Source organism: Hyperolius riggenbachi, chromosome 5, assembly GCF_040937935.1.
Source record: "Hyperolius riggenbachi isolate aHypRig1 chromosome 5, aHypRig1.pri, whole genome shotgun sequence".
NCBI classification, from domain to species: domain Eukaryota; kingdom Metazoa; phylum Chordata; class Amphibia; order Anura; family Hyperoliidae; genus Hyperolius; species Hyperolius riggenbachi.
Window position 1 is genome coordinate 89,339,254 of NC_090650.1, and position 26,953 is coordinate 89,366,206.

General features: G+C 42.8%; 1 protein-coding gene across 2 annotated transcripts in view; it reads right to left on the reverse strand.

Annotated features, from left to right (window-relative positions):
* LOC137518308 (ATP-dependent translocase ABCB1-like) overlaps positions 1–26,953 on the reverse strand; it is a 169,691-nt gene that overhangs the window by 100,800 nt on the left and 41,938 nt on the right. For both annotated transcript variants that reach the window (XM_068235985.1, XM_068235984.1), the window contains exons 7-12: positions 19,792–19,855; positions 14,763–14,954; positions 10,269–10,440; positions 8,673–8,797; positions 7,030–7,207; positions 564–677 (exon numbers count right to left, since the gene is read on the reverse strand). In XM_068235985.1, coding sequence (XP_068092086.1) covers positions 564–677; positions 7,030–7,207; positions 8,673–8,797; positions 10,269–10,440; positions 14,763–14,954; positions 19,792–19,855 — 845 coding nt within the window. The remainder of the gene's footprint in view (positions 1–563; positions 678–7,029; positions 7,208–8,672; positions 8,798–10,268; positions 10,441–14,762; positions 14,955–19,791; positions 19,856–26,953) is intronic.

Sequence of the window (26,953 nt, forward strand, 5' to 3'; positions counted from 1 at the left end):
AATCCCTGGATCAACATCATTAGGCATCACCTAGTAATTGTAGCCATGGATGTCTTTCAATGCAAGGAAAGCATCTAAGCACCCTTTAAATGCAGGTATAGAGTTTGCCATAACGACTTCCTGTGGCAATGCACATTCCACATTCCACATCTTAATCACTCTTACTGTAAAGAACCCTTTCCTAAATAAATGGCTAAAACGTTTTTCCTCCATGCGCAGATCATGTCCTCTAGTCCTTTGAGAAGGCCTAGGGACAAAAAGCTCATCCGCCAAGCTATTATATTGCCCTCTGATGTATTTATACATGTTAATTAGATCCCCTCTAAGGCGATTAATGGTGGATATCTGTGACTCTACTGTAGATTGTTTATGAATCCTGGCATCCTGCTACAGACTATATTCATGATGTAGTTATAAAAAGTAACGGTTATTTATTACATGTATATTTTTAACAAATCTAATTTATGAAGCATGTCATGGAACAAAGAAATAATACATGGAATGCAGTTGAAATATATATTACTGTTTAATGTCACTGCAGGCCCATGACTTGCTTTGCTTACCTGGTTTATAATCCTGTATATCTCAACTGCAGCCCCGCGAGCGCTACTAATGCTTTCTAAATTTGGGGAGACTTCTCCAAGTGTGAATGCACCAATCAGCACTGAAAAAAAGACCTTATGGAAAGAAGAAAACTCTTATTTACAACACATGCAGTAGCAAAATCGACTAACTGTAAAATGTTATGCATATAATACTGGTCACAACACAGATACAAACACCATAAAATAATGTATTTTGCACGTTTGTATTGCTGTCTGATTCATGCACCTTTGCTGATTTAATAACTGTGAAATGAATTGCTTATAGCGGACTTGAACTCAGAACTTCCTCTCTGCTTTAAAAGATAAGCAACAGCATAATAACCTTTACAGAAAAACATTTCTTTGTTACAGCTGATGACAAATCCTGTAATAAATCTACAATGCGTCTACTTCATACTTTCATGGAAGCAGACATAGGGTTAACATCCTGTGTTTACAAATTAGTTGCACTGCCAAGGCAGCGGAGATTCTTGAGCTGACACAGCTAAGAGATCAAATTACACTTGGGATTATTCACAGATGAGGGGGGAATTAGACAGGCTAAACTCTCTAAAAACGTACAGGGTGCATTTCCTTCTGGCCTGTGCAAGAGTTCAGGTCCACTTTAAATAGAATTTATAAAAGTGATGTTTTATCATTTATGCTGTAAATGTAAAAATGTGCTTATCCGTAGTAAAATCAGTGTTTTTTTAGGCACTTATATCTTGGCATGGCGAGATCTTAATAGAGGAATGGTACTTTATTGTGCTATAACAATTATACACAGTACGTCCCATTAGAATCAGTAATTAGTTCCACTCTGACTACTTTCCTGGATGAGGAACAAAACATCACTTCCAATGAAATTTTCCAAATATCTACACCAAACCCACAGACAAGAGAAACCTGCCACACTCCCATAGTTCCCATTCACACCACGTAGTTTACACATCTCGCAATATTTAACCGAACCTAAATCGTATTTCATTTCGGTGTGTTGTCCTGGCCGCGCACCTCCTGATCACACTCCTGGGGATAGGAGTGCTCCGCCCATGCGCAGTATGGGGATATCTCTACTGAGCATGCGCAGAGCACTCCGGATGATGGGAGTGTGATCAAGGCCGTGCCAGGGCCACGCATGTGGAGTGGTTGTCAATCCTCCGGGCCAAGAGAGGGGTGCTGCGGGCGCCAGAGCAGGGCCAGAGGATCGTTCAATGATGGCACGAGCACAGGACAGCTGCAGGGGGCAGGTAAAAGCTCCAGGTAAGTTAAACTCATTTATTTATTTTTATGCCATTAACCTGTAGCCAACCGCGTCATGCCAATGGGCATGGCCCCGGCGGCAGCCCCAGGACCACCTAGCGCTGATCGGTGTAAAGTCCTGGGGCTTCATTTTGCAGGAGATTGCGCGCACGCTGCGTGCGCATCTCCTGCTTGGTAGGCGGAGCTATGCCCCACCTTCAGTCTCCCAGCAGCGATTGCCACTCGGAGACTGTGAGATGGCAAAACCGCCGTCTAAATAATGTGTACAGTGCTGCGATCTACAGCAGCTCTGTACTGGGGACAGTCGTGTGACACGGCTGTCCTCTCCTGAGTCTCGGCGGTGATCGGCTGTCATATGCTGAAGCTGAAGATTGGCTGGCGGGGGGTAGGGAGGGAGGGTTTAGTAAAAAAAAATAAATAAGAAAATGTATTTAAAAATAAACATTTTGACAAAAAAACAAGCACTGGGGGCGCAATCAGACCCCACCAACGCGGGGTAGAGCCTGTGGTCCTGAAGTGGTTAAGGTTCCCTTTAAAGGAGAACTGTAGTGAGAGGGATATGGAGGCTGCCATATTTATTTCCTTTTAAAGAGACTCTGTAACAACAAAAACCTCCCCTGGGGGGTACTCACCTCGGGTGGGGGAAGCCTCCGGATCCTAATGAGGCTTCCCACGCCGTCCTCTGTCCCACGGGGGTCTCGCTGCAGCCCTCCGAACAGCCGGCGACAGAGCCGACTGTAGCTTCAATATTTACCTTTGCTGGCTCCAGCGGGGGCGCTGTGGCGACTTTCGGCACGGAAATAGACGGAAATACCCGATCTCCGTCGGGTCCGCTCTACTGCGCAGGCGCCGGAAGCTTGCGCCTGCGCAGTAGAGCAGACCCGACGGCGATCAGGTATTTCCGCCTACTTCGGCGCCCGACAGCCATCAGAGCGCCTGCGCAGGAGCCAGGAAGGTAAATATTGCGTCACGGCTGTACGGAGGGCTACAGCGAGACCCCCGAGGGACGCAGGACGGCGTGGGAAGCCTCATTAGGATCCTGAGGCTTTCCCCACCCGAGGTGAGTACCCACCAGGGGCCGTTTTGTCGTTACAGTTCCTCTTTAAGCAATACCAGTTGCCTGGCAGCCCTGATGGTCTATTTGCCTAAAGAAGTGTCTGAATCACACCAGAAACCAGCATGCAGCTAATCTTGTCATATCTGTCTAAATTTGTCAGAAACACCTGATCTGCTGCATGCTTGTTCAGGGTCTATGGCTGAAAGTATTAGAGGCAGAGGATTAGCTGAATAGCCAGGCAACTGGTATTGCTTAAAAGGAAATAAATATGGCAGCCTCCATATACCTCTCACTACAGTTCTCCTTTAAGGGTTCTGAGGATATGTAGCTCAGTGAACTTTCAGGAGAAATAAAACACAGCAGCACCAAAATGCACAATACAATTACTGAGGGGGGAGGGGATAGCCCAAGAGGGATACTGGAGGCTGCAGAACAGACTTATAAAGAAAGACACCTGGTGGATTTAACAGAGAATATATATCCATGCAATATGCTTGCTTGGCTTACAAGGGTGAAAAGGGATAATTTGCATATTTAGTGGTAGTGCATTGTGGGTAACCACAAATGTTCACTTATAACTGAATTATTGCAAATTTCCTTCTGTTTTATGAAGGCAATTACACTAAGCTTTGCTTTTTTTAGTAGGAGGGCTTTTTGGTTCCTTTTATCCCCCTATACATTCCTAGTAGTTTGGATCACCCTGAGCTGCTTGGTTACTCTCATGTAATATAAAGTCCTGAATTACATAATTCTGCTTGAAACAGCTGCTGCATTTTTGCGCTTGCCACAGACCCTAACTTTGGTGACAATTCTTTTCAATTTTGCGCCATTATAGGCAACCTGAAGTGAGAAGCACATGGTGGCTGCCATATTTATGTCCTTCTAAACAATGTTAGTTGCCTGGCAGTCCTGCTCCTGATCTCTTTAGCTGTATTAGTGTCTGAAATACCAGGGGCGGATCTAGGGGGGGGGGAGGGGCAAGCGGGCATCTTGCCCCAGGCGTAGTTTGTTGAATTCTTAAAAAGGCGGCAACATTAATGGCAGTTTAGGCGCCAAAACCTGACCTTTAGGCGCCAAAACCTGACCTTGCCCCAGGCGCAACTTGGTCTTGATCCATCCCTGTGAAACACCCACCTGAAACAATCATGCATCTAGTCTTGACAGTTTTCAGTCAAAAACATCTGATCTGCATGGCTAAAAGTATTATGCTAGGTACACAAGATGAGATTTTCTGGCAGATTTACTGTCAAATCTGATTGATTTCCGATCAATTTCCAATCGATTTCCCTTTTCTTCTATGGAAAATTGATCAGAAAGAGATTGGAAATCGACCGAAAATCATATTGGACATGTTGGAAATAATCGATCTGACAGTAAATCTGCCAGACAATCTCATCATGCGTATCAAGCATTGGAGACAGAAGATTAGCAGAACAGCCAGGCAGCATCCATTGTTTAAGGCCCCATTCACACCAAAAAACGCAAGCGTTTTGCGTTTGTGTGCGCTATTTTTTCCCCTCCTGGCGCTCCACTGCGTGCTGCGTTTTTGTAAAAAGTGCTTTTCTGAGCGCTTTTTCAGAGCGGTTTTGTAATTCACTCCCTGACTCAAGTCATGAAGTGAACTCTTTGACCCGGAAAAGAATAAATACAATGTATTTATTCTTAAAAACGCTCACGCAATCGTTGCACAAAGCGATTTTGTGAGCGTTTTGCGTTTTTACTATATCTTTCATTATAGCAAAAATGCCTCAAAAATGGTACAGGCAGCGCTTTGCTGAGTGGATCGAAAACGAAACGCTCAGCTCTCATAGGGAATCATTGCACAAGAGTTTTGTGGGCGATTTTGAAAATCGCCTGTGCTTGAAAAAAGGCGAAAAACGCCCCTAGTGTGAACGGGCCCTGAAAGGAAATAAATACACCAGCATCCTTATCCCTGTCTCTTCACCCAAACCCTTTTACACCTTTTGACATTCATTGCCTCTCTGAAATACATGCTTTTGTGGTCTGACAGAGGAATTCTCTATAAAGGTGCCCATTAACGGTACAATTTTTGCACCAAATGCGATCTTTCGATTCAATTTTTACGATCACATTGTGTCGAAAATTTGCTGTTTATGAAGGCAATCAATAAGCAACGATTCTAAGGGATACCGAAGTCTCCAGGGTCCCCTGCGTTCGGTTCCTCGGCACAACCATCACTAAGGACCTAAAATTGGGGGAGAACACCACCATAACCCAGAAAAAGGCTCAGCAGAGGTTATTTTTCTTGCGCCAACTGAAAAAATTTGGCATCCCACGCGAGCTGCTTAGGAGCTTCTACACTGCCATCGTGGAGTCCATCCTTTGCTCATCCCTCATTGTCTGGTACGCAGGGGCATCTGCTAGCAACAAGTACAAACTCCACAGAGTAATCAGCACTGCAGAAAAGATCATCAGTCTGCCACTGCCACCCCTCAATCTCCTCCACACGGCCAGAATGAGGACAAGGGCCATCAAGATCTCGACCGACCCCTCCCACCCGGGAAGCAGGTTCTTCAAGCTCCTTCCACTGGGCCGCCACTACAGGGCTGTCCCCACCAGAACCTCCAGACGCTGGAGTACCTTCTTCCCCCAAGCGGTACTCCAACTAAACTCGAACCCCACATGACAGCTTGTGTTTCTTCCTTCTGCATATATAACCCCCGGCTTGACTGAATGCCCTTCACTATGTTCATGTTTATGTAGCCCTCCCTACGCCATATGTATGCAAGTCTATGTATGTATGTACAAATGCCATGCCATGTGCTCCAAAAACAATCTGGGTATGTCTCTGGCGAATAAAGCTGATTCTGATTCTTTGGTCGATTGATAAACAGAATAAAATCGATCCGAAAGTTGGATTTTATGATTAAATTTGAAGAAAGAATCGCATCGAAAGATCGCATTTACTGAAAAATTGTACATGGGCACCATAACTATTAGTAATGATCATAATTTGCTAATTATAATTTAGGGAAATCTCTTGTAATTTTCACAGTTACAATCACGATAGTAATGGTAACATTATAAACATAAAAAATTTTGTGAAATTTCAAATAATTTCAACCATACACACATTTTCGTAATTATGATCTTTTTTAATACAACATTTTCAGAATTACAAACATTTTTGGAATTCCGATTTCGTGTTACCCTTAATTAACCTCCGCTTAAATGCAGGAAGGGAACCTACAGTATGTTAAAAATAGTCCAGAGTCCAGACTTGGCACATTTTCCCAGGCTGGACAGGAAGATGTGTCCAATGAAAGCCTATGAGAGCTGACACATGTCCGTTATCACTAGGCTAGTCGCCACATCTGAGTCACTTGTTTCTCCCACATCCCATCACCGCCATGACGTCATACTCACGCGTCCCACCGCTCATCGCCACCACTCGGTCCCTTTAAAACAGGGACCTCCATTGGGCTGCAAAAGACCTCAGACAAAGGGGAAATTCTCATTGGTTCATGTTGGACCAATGAAAATTCTCCCTGTTGCTAGGGAAAATTGGCCTGCTGCAGCCTATGGAGAGCCGCATGCATCTGCTGGCCTCCGGGCTGTTGAAGGGAGTGAGAGGCGGCATCGGAACAGGTGAACAGCAATGCGTAAGATGGCTTGAGTGATGCTGCAGACACGGAACGGACGAGGAACGGACATAAAGATTGCTGCATGCGGATGCAAAAATGATGGTATGCGGATGCGCTTGCCGTTTCTGTTCTGCAGCCGCGCAAGTGTGAACCGACTCTAACACTAAATTAATTACATTTTCTGATAATCACGAATTACAATTTCATGTCATAATTTCATTACATAATTACTAAATTTTGTCTCATCACTAATGACTATTATAAAGATTGCTGCATGCGGATGCAAAAATGATGGTATGCGGATGCGCTTGCCGTTTCTGTTCTGCAGCCGGGCAAGTGTGAACCGACTCTAACACTAAATTAATTACATTTTCTGATAATCACGAATTACAATTTCATGTCATAATTTCATTACATAATTACTAAATTTTGTCTCATCACTAATGACTATTATATATTTCTTTTAGAAATGCCCCCTTGTGTAGCGTAAGAAGAAACGTGCACAGCAGGGGATACTCACAATTAAAACTTTGCCAATGCTGTAATTTTCCGGCTCCTCCACCGTCAGTCTTGTTCCATACCAAAATGCCAACGCATAGGATCCAAATATCACAAACTGGTTTATTCCCATGGATACATTTAAGGTCACTGCCTTTTTTATTCCAACATTTCTTGCTTCAATCAAATTGGCATTGTACCTAAGAAAAAAAGGGAATAACATATTTTTTATTTATATCACAAATCAGAGAGTAGCAATAAATCTTCCACCAACCAATTTTGGTCAGATTTAAACAGTAATCTGCTTAAATACTGTATTTTTTGGACTGTAAGACTCGCTTTTTCTCCCCCAAAAGTGGGGGAAAAAGTCACTGCATCTTATAGTTCAAATGCAGGAAGTTGCAGACTTGTGATCGCCTGCTAATACGAATCTCCAACCCCCACAGCCGGGACAAGGTCCTCCAGCACCCAAGGCTGAGACAGCAAAGTGCGCCCCTCCACCCCTCCCACCCCAGCTGTCACTCACTGATTGCTGTTAGACAAAGAGGGCCACAGGGCACACAACCTCCCCAACACCTTAATATCTAGTTATCTGGCTTGCAGTCACTGCTGTGTATCCCCTTTTCTTATTTCTTTCTGCTTCATACACAATTAGGAATGACAGCTGATTGAATTGTGCGCCCCCTCCTACACTGCGCCCTGAGGCTGGAGCCTCTCCAGCCTATGCCTCGGCTGGGCCCTGCCAACCCCCCACGATGTTGGGGACTCACTGTACTGTGCCCATGCAGAGGAGGACACAGGGGGGCAAATGGAGGACACAAAGGGGCATAGAGGGGAACACAAAGGAGGACAGAGGCGGACACAAGAAGTACAAGGGTCAAGGGGGCATGAGGTACAAAGGGGGCATAATCCGCAACATACCCCTTCACCATGGATGCACCAGGTTTAGTATATATATATTTTTTTTCCATTGGTTTTTGTTCTCTAAACCTATCTGCGTCAGGAGCATCTTATAGTCTTAAAAATACGGTAGTAATCTTTATGGGATTGTAATTTCCTATGTTTGCATGTGTTTCTTCACTTAAAGAGGATTTGTAACATCAAAATATCCCCTGGGGGGTACTCACCTCAGGTGGGAGAAGCCTCCGAATCCTAATGAGGCTTCCTACGCAGTCCTCTGTCCCACGGGGGTCTCGCTGCAGCCCTCCGTGAAAGATGACGTCAATATTTACCTTCCCTGCTCCTGCGCAGGCGCTCTGACGGCTGTCGGCTCCGAACTACACAGAAATACCCGATCGCCGTCGGGTCTGCTCTACTGCGCAGGCGCAAGTTTCTGGCACCTGCGCAGTAGAGCGGACGCGACTGAGATCGGGTATTTCCGTGTAGTTCGGAGCGGAAAGCAGCCACAGCGCCCCCGCTGGAGCCAACAAAGGTAAATATTGATTTTACAGTCGGGTCTGTCGCCGGCTTTTCGGAGGGCTGCAGCGAGACCCCCGTGGGACAGAGGACGGCGTGGGAAGCCTCATTAGGATCCGGAGGCTTCCCCCACCCGAGGTGAGTACCCTCCAGGGGATGTTTTTAAGGTTACAGAGTCTCTTTAAGACTTCTTACCTGTTATACTGGTGGCTATCTGCATGTACAGACCACTCTGCTCCAACAACTTACTTATCCATAGCTTTTTGCTGTCCATTAAATGCAATGACTGTTCGTATAGCTGTCAAAATCTCCTCTGCTACGGCACCAGCCTTGGCATATGCATGCAGCTCCTTAGATGTAAAGGTTGCAATAAACTGGAAAGAAAAAAAGTAATATATTAAACATAGTCAGGGCCAGATTTGTACCCTTTATCGCCCAAGACCACTGTCAGCAGTAGGGATGCTCATTCGGATTCTGTGGAAATGCAATTTCAGAATTTCCGATCGGAAATTGCATTTCCGCATCTGAACGCAGAAATCGGTAATGCAAGTGTGTTAGGCGCATTTCCGCCGGAAATTGCGGAAATTTCCGCCGGAAATTGCGGAAACTCCCCCCGAATTTAACATCGATTTTCTCAAAAAATATAAGGTCTTTTTGAAAACTTTTTTTGCATCTTATTCACAAGATTCAGTTTAATAAACCCTGAAAATTTGGTGTTTCTAGGACTTACGGGGGCTTTGCTATTAACTGCTAAAGTCGGCAGAATTTTACTGTAATGTAAAATGCAGAAAATCTGCATCTGCCTATTTTCTGCATTTACATTACAGTACAAAATCCGCCGAATTTAGCGGTTAACAGCAAAGCCCCGGTAAGTCCTAGAAACACCACATTTTCAGGGTTTATTAAACAGAATCTTCTGAACAAGATGCAAAAAAAAGTTTTCACAAAAACCTTATAGTTTTTGAGAAAATCGATGTTAAAGTTGGGCGGAATTTCCGCGATTTCCGGCGGAAATTCCGCATTGGAATGCGGAAATTGGTAGTGGAAAGCGGAATCGGTATTTGGCAATGGCGGAATACGGATTTACAGCGGAATCGGAAATTGGCATTTTCGACCATCCGTAGTCAGCAGCTGCCCCTCTTCCATATAAATAAACAGATGACCCTTCCCCTCCCTCCAGCATAGGCAGCCCATTGACCCTTTCCCCCCTTCTTCCAGTGTAGCCTGGTGACCCCTGCTTCTCTCCCGGATAAGTATCCTGATGACTCCTCCCCACTTCCCTCTAGTATAAGAAGCCAGATGCCCCTCCCCTTCCATATAGATAGCCTGTTGACCCCCCTCACCTCGTAAAGGTAGCCAGGTGACCCTTCTCTTCCTCCTAGTATAGCCTGCTGACCATCCACCCTTGATCCTGTGGTGCCCTAGGCCATGGCCTATGTGGCCTTGGCTGAAATCTGGCCCTGAACATAGTACTACAGCAAAGTCTCAGTTATCCAGAACTCAACTGATCAGAAGTCTCAAGCAACCCAAACAAATCTTCGGCAGTACTCACAGTGGTGAAGGCCATCTTCTTAGGCTTTTTGTAGGCTTTGTTGTGCTTAAAGACTGGATTCCATGGCCCTCACAAGGTTAATATACTTTCAATTACTGTATTTGAACATTAAATACAGGGTTGATGGTATGTATACAGAGTCGGGGTACTGTATTAACTAGGCCTATTTTTTAACATTCAGTCTCAAGAAACCAGAAAGCACACGTATCCGGCATCTGCCGATTCCCATGGGTGGCAGATAACAGGGACTTTGCTATAAAAGCAAGTGCAGAGGGCAGATGACATTAATTTACCTTGCTCCAGATGGCCGCTGATACAGCAAGCAGTGGGCTCACTGATAAGATGACCAGTGTCAGCTTCCATCCATGGATGAATCCAATGGTGATGCCAGAAAGAAAGGTGCTCAGAAACTGTACGAATATGCACAGCTTATCAGCCAGGCCTTCATGGATTGTGTTGATGTCACTAGAAATGAACACGTTATCTATTTGTGCAAAGGAATCAATTGAAAACATTACAGAAGATATAAACTGATGCTGGAGCACCTTTATATGGAATATTGAACCAGTTGGTTAATTCCAATCCTCACTCAGTAGGCAAGCATTTTCTGTGCATTATGGGTTATACAGCACTAGCCACATACAGATACATTCTGCTTATTTCTTTCAGTTGTGACAACTGTGTGCATATCATATGTGTGCATGGTGTGTGTGTGTGTGTGTATGGTGTGTGTGTGTGTGTGTGTGTGTGTGTGTGTGTGTGTGTGTGTGTGTGTGTAATGTGTGCATGTATGCATGCAGCATGCATGTGCAGGGTTTGTGTGTAAAATGTTTGTGTGTGTATATGCATGTGTGTGCTTGTGGGAATGTTTGTGTGGTATGTGTGCATGTATTTGTATGTGCACATGTGTGTGGTGAAAGCCTGCATGCATGTGTTATGTGTGTGGCTTGGGCTGTTTGTATAGTGTGTGTGTGTGTGTGTGTGTGTGTGTGTGTGTGTGTGTGTGTGTGTGTGTGTGTGTGTGTGTGTGTGTGTGTGTGTGTGTGTGTGTGTGTGTGTGTGTGTGTGTGCATGTGTTTGTATGCATATAAAAATATAAAGAGTGTGTGTGCGTGTGTGTGTGTGTGTGTGTGTGTGCGTGAGCATACATGTGCACATGTATGTGTTGTGAGTGTCTGCATGCATGCATGTGTTGTGTGTGGTGTGGTGTGTGTGTATAAAGTGTGTGTGTATGAATATGTGTGTGTATTTGCATGTGTTTGTATGCGTACATGTGCACATCTGTGTGTTGTGAGTGTCTGCATGCATGCATGTGTTGTGTGTGGTGTGGTTTGTGTGTATAAAGTTGTGTGTATGAATATGTGTGTGTATGTGCATGTGTTTGTATGCGTACATATGCACATCTGTGTGTTGTGAGTGTCTGCATGCATGCATGTGTTGTGTGTGGTGTGGTGTGTGTGTATAAAGTGTGTGTGTATGAATATGTGTGTGTGTGTGTGTGTGTGTGCATGTGTTTGTATGCATACATGTGCACATGTGTGTGGTGAGTGCCGGCATGCATGTATTCATGTGTTGTGTGTGAGATGGGTATGTCTGTACAGTACGTATGTCTATGTATGTTTTTGTGAATGTGTGTGTATGTACATACCTCCAATGTGTCCCTTTTTCAGAGGGACATTCACTGTGTAGTGACCAAAACCCTCTTTCTCTTTTTTTTCTCATTTGTCCCCCTTTCACAAATGATTCACAGTTCTGCATAATAATGACTAAAAATGTGTTTCTGTGACTCTAAGGTGCCTTTTACACAAGTTATGCATATGTTTTCCTAGGGCTCGGTTCCCACTATACACACTTAAATCTTTTTCGCAATGCACTGCTATGAAAAAACATATGCTAATGTATACTAACGCATACCAAAGCATTAAGTGTAAAAAGGCCTTTAACATTATTTGCTATACTGCTGATTTTGAAGTGCTAATATGAAAAAAATAGTGACTTTAGAATGGACTGCTGTGGTTTTCCCACACATTCTTTGTTGTATAAAGAATGTAATGAGGATGTCATATTGCGGCGCACCTCAGGAGTGTGACTGGGGTGTGGCTGAGTTGTGTGTTTATAGTGTGATCCTTTCTCATCTCAAAATGTTGGTAGGTATGACGGCTTGTTCACACTGCAAGCGTTTTTGTTATTTTTGAAGCGTGGGCGATTTTTCAAAATCATCCTGAAAGCGCTTACACAATGATTCTCTCTGAGATAGTTCATATCTAAGCGGTTTGTTTCCGATCAGTTTAGTTAAGCGCTGCTTGAGCCATTTTCCGCCTCAATAGAAGGTATAGGAAAAATGCAAAACGCTCACAAAACTGCTTTGTGGAGCGATTGCATTGGCGTTTTTAAGAATAAATACATATTATTTATTCTTTTCCGGATCAAAGAATTCACTTCCTGACTTGCGTCAGGGAGTGAATTACCAAAACGCTAAGGAAAAACGCGTCGGAAACCACTAACCACAAAAAAGAATCGCCCACCCAAGCACCGGGAATCGGAAAGAAAAAACGCTAAGGGTACTAGAAGCTAAGGGGACCAATTTGATCTGCTAAGGGTACTAGAAGCTGAGGGGACCAACTTGATCTGCTAAGGGTACTAGAAGCTGAGGGGACCAATTTAATCTGCTAAGGGTACTAGAAGCTGAGGGGACCAATTTGATCTGTAACTACCCTGATTACTTGACCACTGAGGGGTTTTTCCTTCTTTAGGACAAGAGCAATTTTCACCTTTCAGCGCTCCTCCCTTTCTTTTGCCAATAACTTCATCACTGCTAATCACAACGAAATGATCTATATCTTGTTTTTTTCGCCACTAATTAGGCTTTCTTTGGGTGGTAAGTTATGCTAAAAATTATTTTATTCTAAATGCATTTTAATGGGAATAATAAAAAATGGGGGAAAAAAATCATTATTTCTCAGTTTTCGGCCATTATAGTTTTAAAATAAAACGTTTAGCTGTGGATAAAAGCCACACATTTTATTTGCCCATTTGTCCCAGGCTTTGCAACGTTTAAAATATTTCCCTGGTACAATGCATGGCGCCAATATTTTATCTGGAAATAAAGATGCATTTTTTTTCAGTTTTGCATCCATCACTAATTACAAGCCCATGATTTAAAACAGTAATATACCCTCCTGGCATAAATATTTAAAAAAAAAGTTCAGTCCCTAAGGTAACTATTTATGTATTTTTTTTAATTGTCATTTTTTTTAATGCAAAAATAAAAAAAATGGAGGTACTTGTGTGGGGAGAGTGTGGGAGGGAAGGAGTTCATTTTAAATGTATTTGTAGGTCTTTTTATTAAAATAAATGTATCTATGTAGATGTAATTTTACTATTTGGCCACAATGCTGTTGCAAATTATTTCCTATTAGCATACTATAAGTACCTTAAGCAGGAACTAATGCATGGACGTGTTACTCCGGAAGATACAATGATGCAGGCATCTCATTGATGGCGGCGATCATTGACACTGGGACTTAGATCAATGAATGGGAACTGCGATTCAATTCATTGATCTCCCTGCTAACCAGCGCGAAATGAACGAGTGCGGGAGATGGTGGGGAGTGCACAGTGGCGATGCTGCGGGAGCCTTATATCTACTCCCCTGGTATGTAAACAGTCCGGGAACAATACATGGTTAATTATTAATGTTCCACTAATTTGTGAGGATCAAACACATCTAAAAAACGAATCCACAGTTGTAAGTATGCATGAACCTGGAAGCTGAGAAGTCACCATTGCTACCTGGCAACTGTTATCTTTTATATTACAAGGATTTTGATTAGTATTATTTTCAAACTCATCCTACAGTTTATACCAGGGGTCCCCAAACCTTTTGGGTTGAGGGCCGGGTCAACATGTAGAAGTCTTTGCGGACCAGACAGTGAAGCATACCCAGGTGACAACTTGCAGTGGACAGCAGTGTCACCTGATGTGGAATTTGATTGGAAACCAGCGAAGTACTGTTTTCTGGCTTCCATGTGGATGGGTGGTGCCAGCACTGCTATTCAATATGCGGACCACCAATATTTAAAGATGTAGCTGACTGCATCTATAAGTAATACAATTTCTGTGTAGGGGGCTGGTAAAAAAGCCTCAGCGGGCCACATTCAGCCCGCCGGCCTTAGTTTGAGGACCACTGGTTTATACCAACCAGGGGTTGTAAATATTTACAGAACCAAAGCACTTGTGGGCGGTGGCTTAATGTGGGCGGCACAGTTGTGGGCGGTGGCTTAGTGTTGGCTTTGGCTTAGGGAGGGACGGGGCATCATTGCAGTAGTATAGCTACAAACAGGGACCCATCAACATGGTGCTCTAGTTCCCACAATTTCGCATATGACTGTTATGGGCTACATAGCGGCCAACCATTTTGTTACAGAAATGGACTATATACTACAACTTGGATTGACTTTATAACAACCCACCACTGCTTTCTAATTGATGATTCCTCTTTACTCTATCAGAAATGTACAATTTTTTTTCTTGAAGTGGGCGTCAAACTCATAACCTTATGCTTCACATGCAGAGGCAGCACCTCTGAACAAAAGAAGATCCCAGAGTGAAATAACCCTCTTCAGTAGTTCCTCAGGAAGTTCAAAATACTCATGTTGATTTTAAGTCTATTCAGTGTTGTGTGTGTCCGACTCCATATACTTTATTTTGTATCTTTTATGTCTAAACCTGAAAACATGCAAAATAAAGTCTTTTTAACAGTGAAAAAAAATGCTCAATTTTCTTACTCGGTAAGCCTGGAGTTTAAAGTCCCAATTTGTGTTGAATCAAACCAAGACATGTCTTGGTGAAGTACAGCCTTGAAAAACTTCTGGCGAATTCTCATAATCTGCCGTGTAGCTGAGATCAAAAATGTCCAAATCTGGAAAACACTTAAGGCAAAAACAGAGCATCCTATTGCCACGTAATAATACGAAAACCTGAAATTAAAAAAAAAAAAAGAAAATGTATGATACGAAATCACATCTGAAAATAGTTTAGTAAGAATCATGAAACAGCCTTGGAGCACATGTGATTCGACACTGTTATTTTATGAGAATGACATTTTACTTTGCTTTATTTCACTGTAAAAATAAATTAAGAGGCTTGATTTGTGAAAGTCCACAGAAAACTACTGCAATGCTTCACTGCTGATTGCTTTGGATTGAGTGTGTCCTATTCCTGCTTGCACTACAGCAGAGAGAGTGAACCTCTGAAAAATATTGAGCCTGCCCCCCCCCCCCCCCCCCCCCTCCCCAACACTACCAAAATTAAGGCTTCCACAGTCTTTGTTTATTTTATTTTAATTCTGCTTTTCTATCATGAATTCCTAACCTAGAGTCAAGATAGAATTTACATTACGGTAGGCTATTGGCACAGATGTCTTGCCACCCTAGACCTCACCCTTAATGAAACTACAACTCCCTACCCCCTCAAACTGCACCATAAATGTGCTGGCTGCAGTGGCTGGTCCAGCTGTCACTTCTTCCTTACTTCGCTTGCCCGTTATAGATAGCTACAGGTGCGCCTTAGTATTAAGGTGCCACCGACTGAAGGGAGATCTCGTCAGTGGAATGCTGAGACCCATGTGAGTAACCTCATTTACACTCTGCTTTGGACTCTGCATGGGGAAGGAGGGAGATAAATAAAGAGTGTAAAAAGGCTGGCACTCGATGCTGGCTTAACGTCAGTAACCTGTTGCTTGGATCGTAATGTGCTACCAGCAAGGCAGATGCAGTATCAAAACAGTAGAAAGGAGATGAAAAAAAACCCACTAAGGAGACCTAGAAGAATATCGGTAAATTAAACCAAATTAAATTAACCAATATTCTAGTATTGGGTATTGCCAAGGCAGTTTCTAGGCTAAATTGCACCCGGGGCAAGGTGTAAAAAATGTGCCCCCCCCTCTTGGACTTGCGAACCTATATTATGCCTCCAGTATAGGTAGTCAGGTATGGGTGCCCCAGTATAGATAGCCAGGCATGGGTGCCCCCAGTATAGGTAGCCAGGCATAGGTACCCCCCTGAATAGGTAGACAAGCATAGGTGCCCCCAGTGTAGGTAGCCAGATATTGGTGCCCTAAGTATAGGTTAGCTAGATATAGGACCCCCTCCCGAATAGGTGATGAAGGGGCTAAATTGCACCCAGGGTGAGGTGTAAAAATTGCGCCCACCCATGGACTCGCGAACCTATACTACACCCCTAGTATAGGTAGTCAGGTATGGGTGCCCCCAGTACAGATAGCCAGGCATGGGTGCCCCCAGTAGTCAGGTATAGGGGCCCACAGTATCAGTAACCAGGCATAGGTGCCCTTAGAATAGATATCCATCTGTAGTTGCCCCCAGTATAGGTAGCCAGCTATAGGTGTCCCCAGTATAGATTAGCTAGGTATACGTACCCCACATATAGGTAATGGAGGGGAGAGCCGTGGCCGCACTGGGACTCAGCTGCAGGGAGGGGACCCTGAGTTCTCCCTACTTCTCTCTCCCTGGGGCTCCCCTCTGTGCTGCCCACTCCACTGGGGAGTAAGCGCAACTGGAGCCTCTAAAAACAACTCACCTCCTTCCCGGCTCCAAGCGATGTTCATTTGAGCCAGGCTCCTCTGTCTGCAGCACCACTAAGCTTACTCTTACTACTTCTTGATTAGCAGGAAGTAGAGAGATTAAGCTTTGCTGCTCCCGACAGCCGCACCACTCCCCAAGTGTAATGTGCCCCCCCGCCCCCTGCTCAGTCTTACCACTCCTGTTCTTCTCCAGAGTTCAACATCACCAAGAGCACTGGTACCGCGTGACGCAGAACATGTTGTGATGTCACACATTCTCCAGTGTTGCGTGGTACAGGCACTTACAGTGACGGTAGACACTGGAGACCAGGAGTCATACTGGCGAAGAGGTGAGACTTTAACACTGCACACAGGCATTGGCCATGGAAATCAATCAAATTATTTATTTTGTCACAGAGTCTCTTCTGATTTTTGTAAAGGATTGCGGAGAAACCGCCGCGCAGTCTGGCAGCGGGGTGGCTGTCTCCGTGTTCAGACCAGCGGTTTCCGCACAGCAGCATGCGTCTGGTGTGTCTGAGCCTAGTAGTGCACACAGATGGAGAGCTACGCGCCTGTGCGCAAGGAAGCAGGCCCTTTATGCCAATAGGAGAGGGATCAGCTGATCAGGACGATCAGCTGATCCCAGCGCAGCAGGTGATTGGCTGAGTGGGGCTGAGCGGCGCTGAGGAGCGCTGCTCTATATATACTTCTTGCCTGTCAGTTGCTGGTTGTCTGCCGTTGCCAATACTAACGTGTGAGCACTCAGACCAGTCAGATCCCACAGTGTGTTAGAACCAGGAGGACCTGGGAATTCACACTGAGCCAGATTACTATTGTGTTATATGTTAGAACAGTTCCAGGGTGTTGAGACCACGGACCTCACACCCAAGCTTAGGAATACTGTGACATTGCTGAGTTATACTTTAGAACAGTTCCAGGGTGTTGAGACCAAGGACCTCACACCCAAGCTTAGGAATACTGTGACATTGCTGTGTTATACTTTAGACCAGTTCCAGGGTGTTGAGACCACGGACCTCACACCCAAGCTTAGGGATACTGTGTCATTGCTGTGTTATACCTTAGACCAGTTCCAGGGTGTTGAGACCATGGACCTCACACCCAAGCTTAGGGATACTGTGTCATTGCTGAGTTATACTTTAGACAGGTTCCAGGGTGTTGTGACCAAGGACCTCATATCCAAGCTTAGGGACACTGTGTCTATACTGTGTTATACTCTAGACTAGTTCCCGGGTGTCGAGATCAAGGAGCTCACACCCCAGTCTAGGATTCTGTGATATTTATATGTTATGACCTTTTGCTCTGTCGACCTTTCTCTTGCTTTCTGATTCGGTACCTTGCATATCTGTCTATCTGTTGCCAGACCCTGCCTGTACCCGGTTACCGAATCAGTCTTCTGTCTCTGTATCTCAGCTGCTTGTGTGTTGCCGACCTGGCCTGCCCGACCATCCTAGCTGTCACTCTGCCTGAGTGTTCAGTTGATCAGTATTAGCAGTGACACCATTCCACCAGGTGTCATCTGCAACCAGGACTCCCGCACCTCAGAGAGTCCGGTCTGTTAGCAGCCAGTGGTCTATTCCTTTAGCTGCAGTACAGTTCACCATCTAATACTGCTTCCCTGGTTACCAGGTCCTTTCTATCTAAGAGATAGTTTCTGCACTGCCCAGGGCCCCCTCTCCCAGGTGGCTCTTGGCTGAGTCACGTATATCTCCTGCTCCTCAGGAGATAGCCTACAGTTCATCAAACACATTACTCATTAGGTGTCCAGAGGTTAGTCATACCTGTATTATTGGTGATTCTGCAGATCATCCATAATCAGGTATACATCTGTATCGTTGATGATTCTGCAGATCATCAACGATCAGATTCTCTCTGTGTGCTGACACCGATCGTTACAATTTTATAAAATTATCTAACTGGAATATCGATTGGGGCCGCAATATTGAATAATGTATGAACACCCTTATACACTTTATTAGGGATATACTTCTTAACTGCCTTACTTGCCTACCAGTTAAGCTTGCCCTTCCTCCATTAAATTCTTTCTGATTGTCCATGATTGGAAGCTAATACAGTATCTGTATGTAACCTAAATAGAAACATCACAATTAGCAGCACATGACCCCAATGTTTTTTTTTTCTGGAGATACTTTCCCCCACTTTAAAGTGTAACTGTCAGGCATAAAATCAAAAATCTGTTCTTTTTTTAACAGGTAAACGAGTAATAAGTATGCTAACCAGGCAATCCAAAAGTTAAAAATCTCTTACTTTTCTTCTCCATAAAACGTAATTCCCCGGTTTTCCTGTCTCTTATTTGGTACATCTGCTGCACAAAGGAAGTTGCAGGGCATGTTGGGTTTTCTTTTTTCTTCTTTACTTTCCCCTCAGACGTAACTAATGCAGCCTGATTGGCTGAAACCACTTTCCCTCCCGTTTTCCCCTCCCACACCTCTGTTCCTCTCTGATTGACCAATATTTCTCATGCTGAGACAATGCACTTTCTACTGCAGAGATGGGTGGGAGTGTCTGCAGACTGGGAGGAGGGCGGGCAATGATACACAGACAGAGTAAGGGAAGAAATTATGTCAGGATTAGCTTCAAGATAGACACAGTTAAAATGGAAGATCCTAAGAAGGATTTTCTCTTTTTTTAATATAGAAAAAAAAAAAAAAAGTATTTATCTACTTATATATGTTTTTTTTCTGTGTTTTTTTTTCTGTGATAGCTGACAGCTCTTCTTTAAATTCCCAAGCATAATAAGGCAGAGTCCACCTTAAGTCCACAAACCTGATTAGGTAAAGTCTCCCCCTTAATTACCCACATGTACTCCCCTAATTCAAAAACATAATGAGGCAAAGTTTATCCCCCGATCCCCAGACATAATTACGCCCGCCAACCCCCAAAATATGACTAGACATGGTATTTCCCTCAGAGATAACACTAAATAATTAGATAACTGCCTAATTTGCCTAACAGTTGGCCTAGCTCTCACTCCATTAAAATTCTCTCTAATTGTCCATGGTCGGATGCTAATATCTGTATGTAACCTCAACAGAATGTTCAGCGCAATCAAAACATGATGGGAGAGCAACGTTTAATAAAAGTTAAAATGGCGAAAGCAATAAATTAAGCACATTAAAATGCAATAAATATAAATACAGTACATTTTACGCTTGCTAAATAATAATAACACAATGTGATATTGTACTGTTGCCTACCAAGTCATGTCCTCTTCTATGTCATTGATGGGCAATTGGTCACAACCTGAATAATTTCTTGAAACTGTAAGAAAACACATTCATAATTTGCTACTGTTTTATATTGTGTGGAGTCTGATATCTTTTTGATATCTTACTTTTGGGTGGACTAACTTCCCCTGGCAAGTCCAAGGTGTTTCTTTTTCCTAACAAGTTTACACCAAATAAACACAAGCAAGATGTGGCTGTTAAATAATGAGACTAGTTAAATAATGAGACTAGGCATGCTGTGAGTTATGTTCTCAGAGCTGTGGGATAATCTGTCGCCGTAAATGACCTTAAAGGTCCTAGAAGCAATTGAGATAAATGTAAAAGAACATTATTACCTTGAGGTTCTGGCCAAGATGAGAGAACAAGTGAGGAAGAAGAGGCCAAATTTGTGGAAGAACAACACTTGGATTCTTCATCGGGACAACCTTTAAGGGTCCTGGAGGATCTGGAGCACTTCTGGGAACCAAGAAGGTATAGCGTGCCACAGAAAAAAGTGGGAATGGCCAAATTGGGCAATGGCTGGGGCTAAACATATATAAATGTATATAAACCTAGCAGTAGTGTAAGACAGCGGGCATACTCAGAAAAACTTTGGTTGCAGCTCTTCTCCTTTAATGAAAAAAAAATAAGGGCCTAGATACGACACAAATAACCTTATGAGAAACAGCCACTTTAATTATGCAGGCAGATCTCCCACATTGCAATTAGGCAGCATGTTACCCCGAAACACAAATTTGAGCAGTGTGTATACCAAACATCACAATCAGCAGCAAAATATAATGGAAGGTGCAAGTCTCCACAAAAAAATTGAAACACAATAACAAATAATGGATAATTAGGTAGTGTCCCACCCCCACCCCCCAAAAAAACCTCATTAGTCGGGTTGTCCGTTCAAAAATGTCCCCATTTTACTTAATTATGTGTTGTTTTTATTTTTTGGGGAGGGGGGGGGGGGCTTGGCTCTGCCTAATTACATTTAGGGATACTTCCCCCACTATAAATTCCCTAGCATAATAATGCGAAGTACACCCTAAATCCACAAACTAGACAAAGTCTCTGCCTTATTAACCCATGTGTACTTAGCCTCCAGCAAGCATACCAAGGCAGAGTTCCCTAATTCCCAAACATCATGAGGCAAAGTTTATTCCCCAATCCCCAAACATAAGCCCTCCAACCCCCAAAATATAATTAGTCATAGTCACTCCCTCAAATGAAACAACATAATTAGGCAGATCCCTAACTGATTATTGCCTGATATGTCCAGGTTGAATATTGCCTGATATGCCCAGCTTATTGATCCCTATATGACTGGAATTCCAACAGGTAGTGACTGACTATTAAAACATGGTGATCTATTAAAATTGACATGAACATCAATCATCCTACAAGCATCGTCCCTCTAATTTAATGCAATGCTATGTGGCAAGTGATCCCCCATAACTCCTGCACAGCTTCCTTCTCACAGAGATTTATCAACATCTCTGAGGATATGTTCCATTAATAAACTGCCCAAAATCAATCAAGCCTGCATCGATCGAATATATAAGGCTAATAGATGACCCAACAGACTCCGTAAGAGTTGTTGAATCGGCCAGACATTCATTTAGAAAAACAAATACATATAAGGCTAGTTTAGATCTACAAGCAGGGGAACCCTTCACTGACCGGCAATCGAGAAGGCAGTAATCTTGCATACAACTCTATTATATATATAGCTGAGTAGCGATGAGCAAAAATTTCGCATAGGCATAATTTTGCATCCAAATTCGCAATTATGATGCGAAATTGTAATGTGACATTTTGGGAAAAATCGTAATTAATTTAATCAGAAATTGTAATCAATCATAATTTTGCATAATTTTTTCATTATTTTTGCGTAAATGTACAACCCATACATGCTATTGCCACCAAAACTGCTACATATGTTAAGAAGAATAGTGAGTACAAGGAAAAGAAAATTTTATTTTAAAAATGCTAATGAAAAATGGTTTTTAAACGTTTTTTAAACTGTAATTTTTCCTTTGCATTATCAAAATCTATTTCCTTAAAAACTACAAGGTCTTTTTGAAAAATATTTTTTTTGACTTGTACCCACTATTCTATTCAATTTTGGTGACAATAACATGTATGGGGGTGTTTGCTATTCACCGCTAGAGTCAGCACAGAATTACGCAAAAATTTACGCAAAATTACGAATGATTACACAAAATCATTTGAATTTACATATCGTAATTACATAAAGGCATAATTGCAAAAAAGTATGTGAAATTTTGCATAATTGTAATTAGCTGATTATGATCATCAGCATAGCTGAGATGAGCGTGGATAAGCATGCTCTTCCGAGTATCTACCTACTCGTAGCTACTCAGAATCGAAACGTTAATTACAGCTCCTGTGGGGGTGGGTTAACATACCCATGCTGACGTCTGCACTTGAAACAAAAAGAAAAACCGAGAGCCCAATATAGTGCAGTAAGTCTAACAATTGTTGGCGAAATAATTAACAGATGTGGATATACTCACAAACACGGGTTACCACATAGGCAACCACTTGAACTGCAGGTGGGGAGTATTAGAACCTGACCCCACTCAGGTTTAAGAAGTCGCTCTCTGTAGATAGAAAGAAGGGGACAGTCCCCTCCACCCAAGGTGGACTATATACTGTGCAAATTTGGACAGAGGCGCCAGGCAGATTAAAATGATCTAAAAACAACTAAAAAGGAGGAGTACAGGTGGACTTACCTCCTGAAATGATGGACAATCAAGATTGTTCAAATCGCAAATAACAATTTATTTTGGCACTCCGCAACGCGTTTCGCAGGTATAACCCGCTTCATCAGGCAAGGAGTGCAAGCTAAAAATCAAGCATACAAGCCATAAACAATATACAATAAACAAAACACGACCCTAAGAGCTTGCCATCATAATACAAAAAGCAAAAATGACATATGTCTGTCACAGAAGGGGCGATCTGCTGTGACAGGAGACGTGTAAATACCAAGGGCCTGATTTACCAAAGGACAATAAGCCCCTTTGCATGTCTAATTGTTTGTTGGCTCCTCCAAACAACCGCGAGAGCTATCGCGGGTGCCCGGACGCAATGCGCCACCCCGGACACGCAAAGCCCATAGACCCATATTGGGCCCCGCGCATCCAAGAAGATGCACCCCGCGCAAACGCAGCGCGCGCAAATGTATGCGCGTGCAAAAAACGCTTAGCGCGAAAAAATCGCGCCAAGCGTTAGCAAATCAGGCCCCATGTGTAATGAGGAATGCGACCAAAGTAGTACAAGAATCTATCATGAAACAGCACATAAATAACTTTTCATTCAATTGTCAGCATAAGTTATTATATATATCACAGCGTAAGTTATTATATAGTGACAATACCCGTGTGTCCATAGTGGTGTAATAACTATCTACATAGCCGCAAAAGTATCATCTATAAAAGTGAAGTATAGCTCTTTGAATAAATAGGGAATTCCATCTTACCTCAAAAAGGTCCAATAGTGGCAATGCGCCTCTGTAACTCGCGCTGCTGCTGTCTGCTGTTTATAAAGGTGTCTATGTGCCTAAATTAAAGGTAGGATGTCAGGTGAGTACAGCGTGACATCACATCCCCCACACTGGGCTTATACGGGAAGTGATGCTGGGAAGCATGGGCGAGGTGGCGTCGGCCATGTTGATTGTGGGCAATTTTGCCAATAGCTGTAAATATGTATAAAATGTGGTGTTTTTGCCACACTATGCATCTCAACAATATTTCCATGCCTATGCGACCATATAGTGGCACTGATAGCGTTACTGGCTATCATTAGATTGTGATCTCTATTTGTTGTTTCTGTATTCATATAGTCTATATAGTATATATATGAATGCTGCCATCTAGTGGTCAGAATATGGAATAGCAGGTAAAAGTAGTTCTACTCCTATACAAATGCATAAAACTGAATTAAATCCAATAACAGAGATAAAACAACAGTGTTAATATGGTTAAGAAGAAGTAACATCAATAAAATATATAAAAAAAAAAAAAAAAAAAAAAAAAAATCATAAAAATATGCTTATCTAATATAATAATTTTAAGAAATGTATACAAAATAAAAGAGAGGCCTATCATAATAAAACATTGTTTGCTATTAGCAAGCGACTGTTTGGAGTAATAATAAATAATTAATCATTAAAATGCTTTTTCTAAAACCTCATTCAGACCATTGGGTATCAGGCACTTTAGAATTTGTATCCAATAAATTTCCTTTTGGCGCAGTATCTCGAAGGCATTTGTGTGGGATGGGGAAACTGATTCGATGAAAGTGATTTTAAATAAGAGAGGATTATTGTTGTGATGGATACCAAAATGTCGAGAAACGCTGTGTAAATTGTAATTATTTATGATGTTTCTCTTGTGCTGGCCAATCCTGCTGCGAGCCTCCTGGGTCGTACGACCAACGTATTGAGGCCCACATGGGCATGAAATAAGATAAATAATGAAACGAGAGTCACAATCGATATGTTGCGTGATAGGATATTCAATGTTTGTAGTGTGGGACTGAAAGGTCTTAGTGTTCACCACGAACTGGCAGGCTGTACATCTCGCTTTGTGGCAGGCATGTGATCCTGGTGGTAGGCGGGGGCCGGTGGATTGGGAGAATGTCCTCAGTTTGCTGGGAGCTAATAAGTTACGCAAATTAGGTGCACGTTTAAATGTGAGTGTTGGTTTGTTGGGTAATAATGGTTTAAGATAGGGATCTTGTGTTAATATGTCCCATCTAGACTGCAACGTGGTTCTAATAATATTCTGTTGTGAACTGAAGCGTGTGATAAACCTGGGAAATGGATCGTTAACGTTAGTAATATTGGAGTTAGGGGCAGTCTGGGATGTAGTGCTGGGGGTGTGAATTGCTTTGTATTTGGCGTCTTTGATTAATTTGTTTGGGTATTTTCGTTCGGAAAATTTTTTTGTCAATATTGTCGACTGTGTATGGTAGTCATTTATGTCAGTACAGTTCCGGTAAATCCTTTTATATTGGCAGTACGGGGTGTTGGTAGTCCAAGGTCGATGATGGTGACTGTTGAAATGAATGTAATTGTTGGCATCGACTTTTTTGAAATGGGTTTTGGTTTTTATATTGAGTAATTCGATGAACAATACCAGGTCCAGATATTCTATGGTGGTGGGATGATATTGGAAAGTGAAAAGTAGACCAGCCGGATTGTTGTTGAGGTATTGCACGAATAGAGGAATATTGTTGGGGTCGCCTTGCCATATGAAAATCAGATCATCAATATATCTACGATAAAACTTAATGTTCTCTGTAAAGGGATGCTGGGAATGGAATTTTAAATGCTCTAGGTAACCCATGGTGAGGTTCGCAAAGGACGGAGCAAATGAACTCCCCATGGCTGTACCTGTACGTTGGTGGTAATATTTATCCTGAAAACTGAACGTGTTATGTTGAAGTATGAATTCTGCACAGTGAATAATGAAGTTAATCTGTGGATGAGGCATGAGCGGATTGTTGTTTAAGAAGAAAGATAAAGCTGTAAGTCCAAAGTCGTGTGGTATATTGGTGTAAAGCGAGGTGACATCGCAGGTTAGCCAGTAATAATCAGATTTCCAATGGATATTTTTAATCAGATGAATGAGGTGTTGGGAGTCTTTTAAAAAAGATGGGAGGGACTGGACATGTGGTTGTAAGTGTTTATCTACAAATACAGATAAATTGCTGGTGGTGGAGTCTATGCCCGATATGATTGGTCTACCCGGTGGTCTGATGAGTGACTTGTGTATTTTAGGTAAATAATAAAAGAAGGGGGTTTTTGGGTGTTGATTAATGATGAATGCCCTTTCGTTTTTTGTGAGAATCCCCTTAAGATAATGCTCATTGATAAAGGTTTTTAATTTTGAGTTATACTCTTCAGTGGGATCATGATCAAGTACGGTGTAATGTAGGGGGTCATCAAGTAGACGCGAAGCTTCTTCGAGGTAGTCTACTTTGTTCAGAAGGACAACCCCCCCTCCCTTGTCCGCTGGTCTGATTATTATATCATGAGTACGTCTGAGGGTATGGAGTGCAGACTGTTCTTTGTTAGTAAGGTTGGATTGAGCCGGGAATGAATTGAGGTCAATTTTCTGTAGATCCTCAAGCACTAGAGAATGAAATGTCTGTATAAAATTACCTTTTGATGCAGTCGGGTAGAACCTTGAGCGGCCCTTAAGTTGTGTAGTAATATACTTCTCCATAGTTACTTCAGTGGGGTTAACAGAACAGATGGGTATATTTTCGTTGTTAGTAATAATAAAATTAGGGTCCGGATCGTTGAGTGATTTCTGGTATTTTTTAAGGGCAAAGTGTCTCTTCAGTGTCAATTTACGTATGTATGTATTAAGATCGGTATAAAGTTCGGATAATTTGGATGAATTAGTGGGACAAAAAGATAAACCTTTGTTTAAAAGTTGGGTTTCATATGAATTTAATGCATAATCTGATAAATTAAAGATACTTTTCATTTGAGGATTGGTAGTGGTAGTATCGTGTTCGAGGTTTCTTTTTTTCTTTTTTCCTTTGCCCCGACAGCCTCTTTTTCGAGGTCTGGGAGGGGCCTCTTCATGTTGTGTTTTGGTTTGAGGAGGACCCGGTTTATAGTGGGGCTGGGTAACGGAAGGACTAGGGTGCTCTGTGTGAGTGTGGAGGGGAGGTCTAAAAAAGCCGTGGCGGTAAGGGTAGTGTCGAGATTGTCTGACCCCTCAATATTGCTGGTAGGATCTCCTACATTGAGTAGTGTCTGGGGAAGTTCTGTTGGCGACGGTATGGGTGTGTCATATGTGCTGAACTGAGAGGACCCTAGGTCTTCTTCAAGTGGTGTGGTTTCACTAATAGAGGTATGGACCAATGATTGCTGATTGAGGAGGGTAGTGGGAGGGGCTCCTTTAAGAAACTTGTAGAGTGGAACTGTATTCGGTTTGAATTGGATTTTATTCGTTCTTGAACTGAGAGTTTTTTTCTTTTTGTTCGTGCTTTTTGAGCTGGAAACTCTCCGTGGTTTAGGAACTTGAGTTGATTTTTTGGGGACTATGCTGGGCCCAGATGGTATAGGTGCAGGATGAGGTGCAGCAGGATTGGTCGCTGAGGT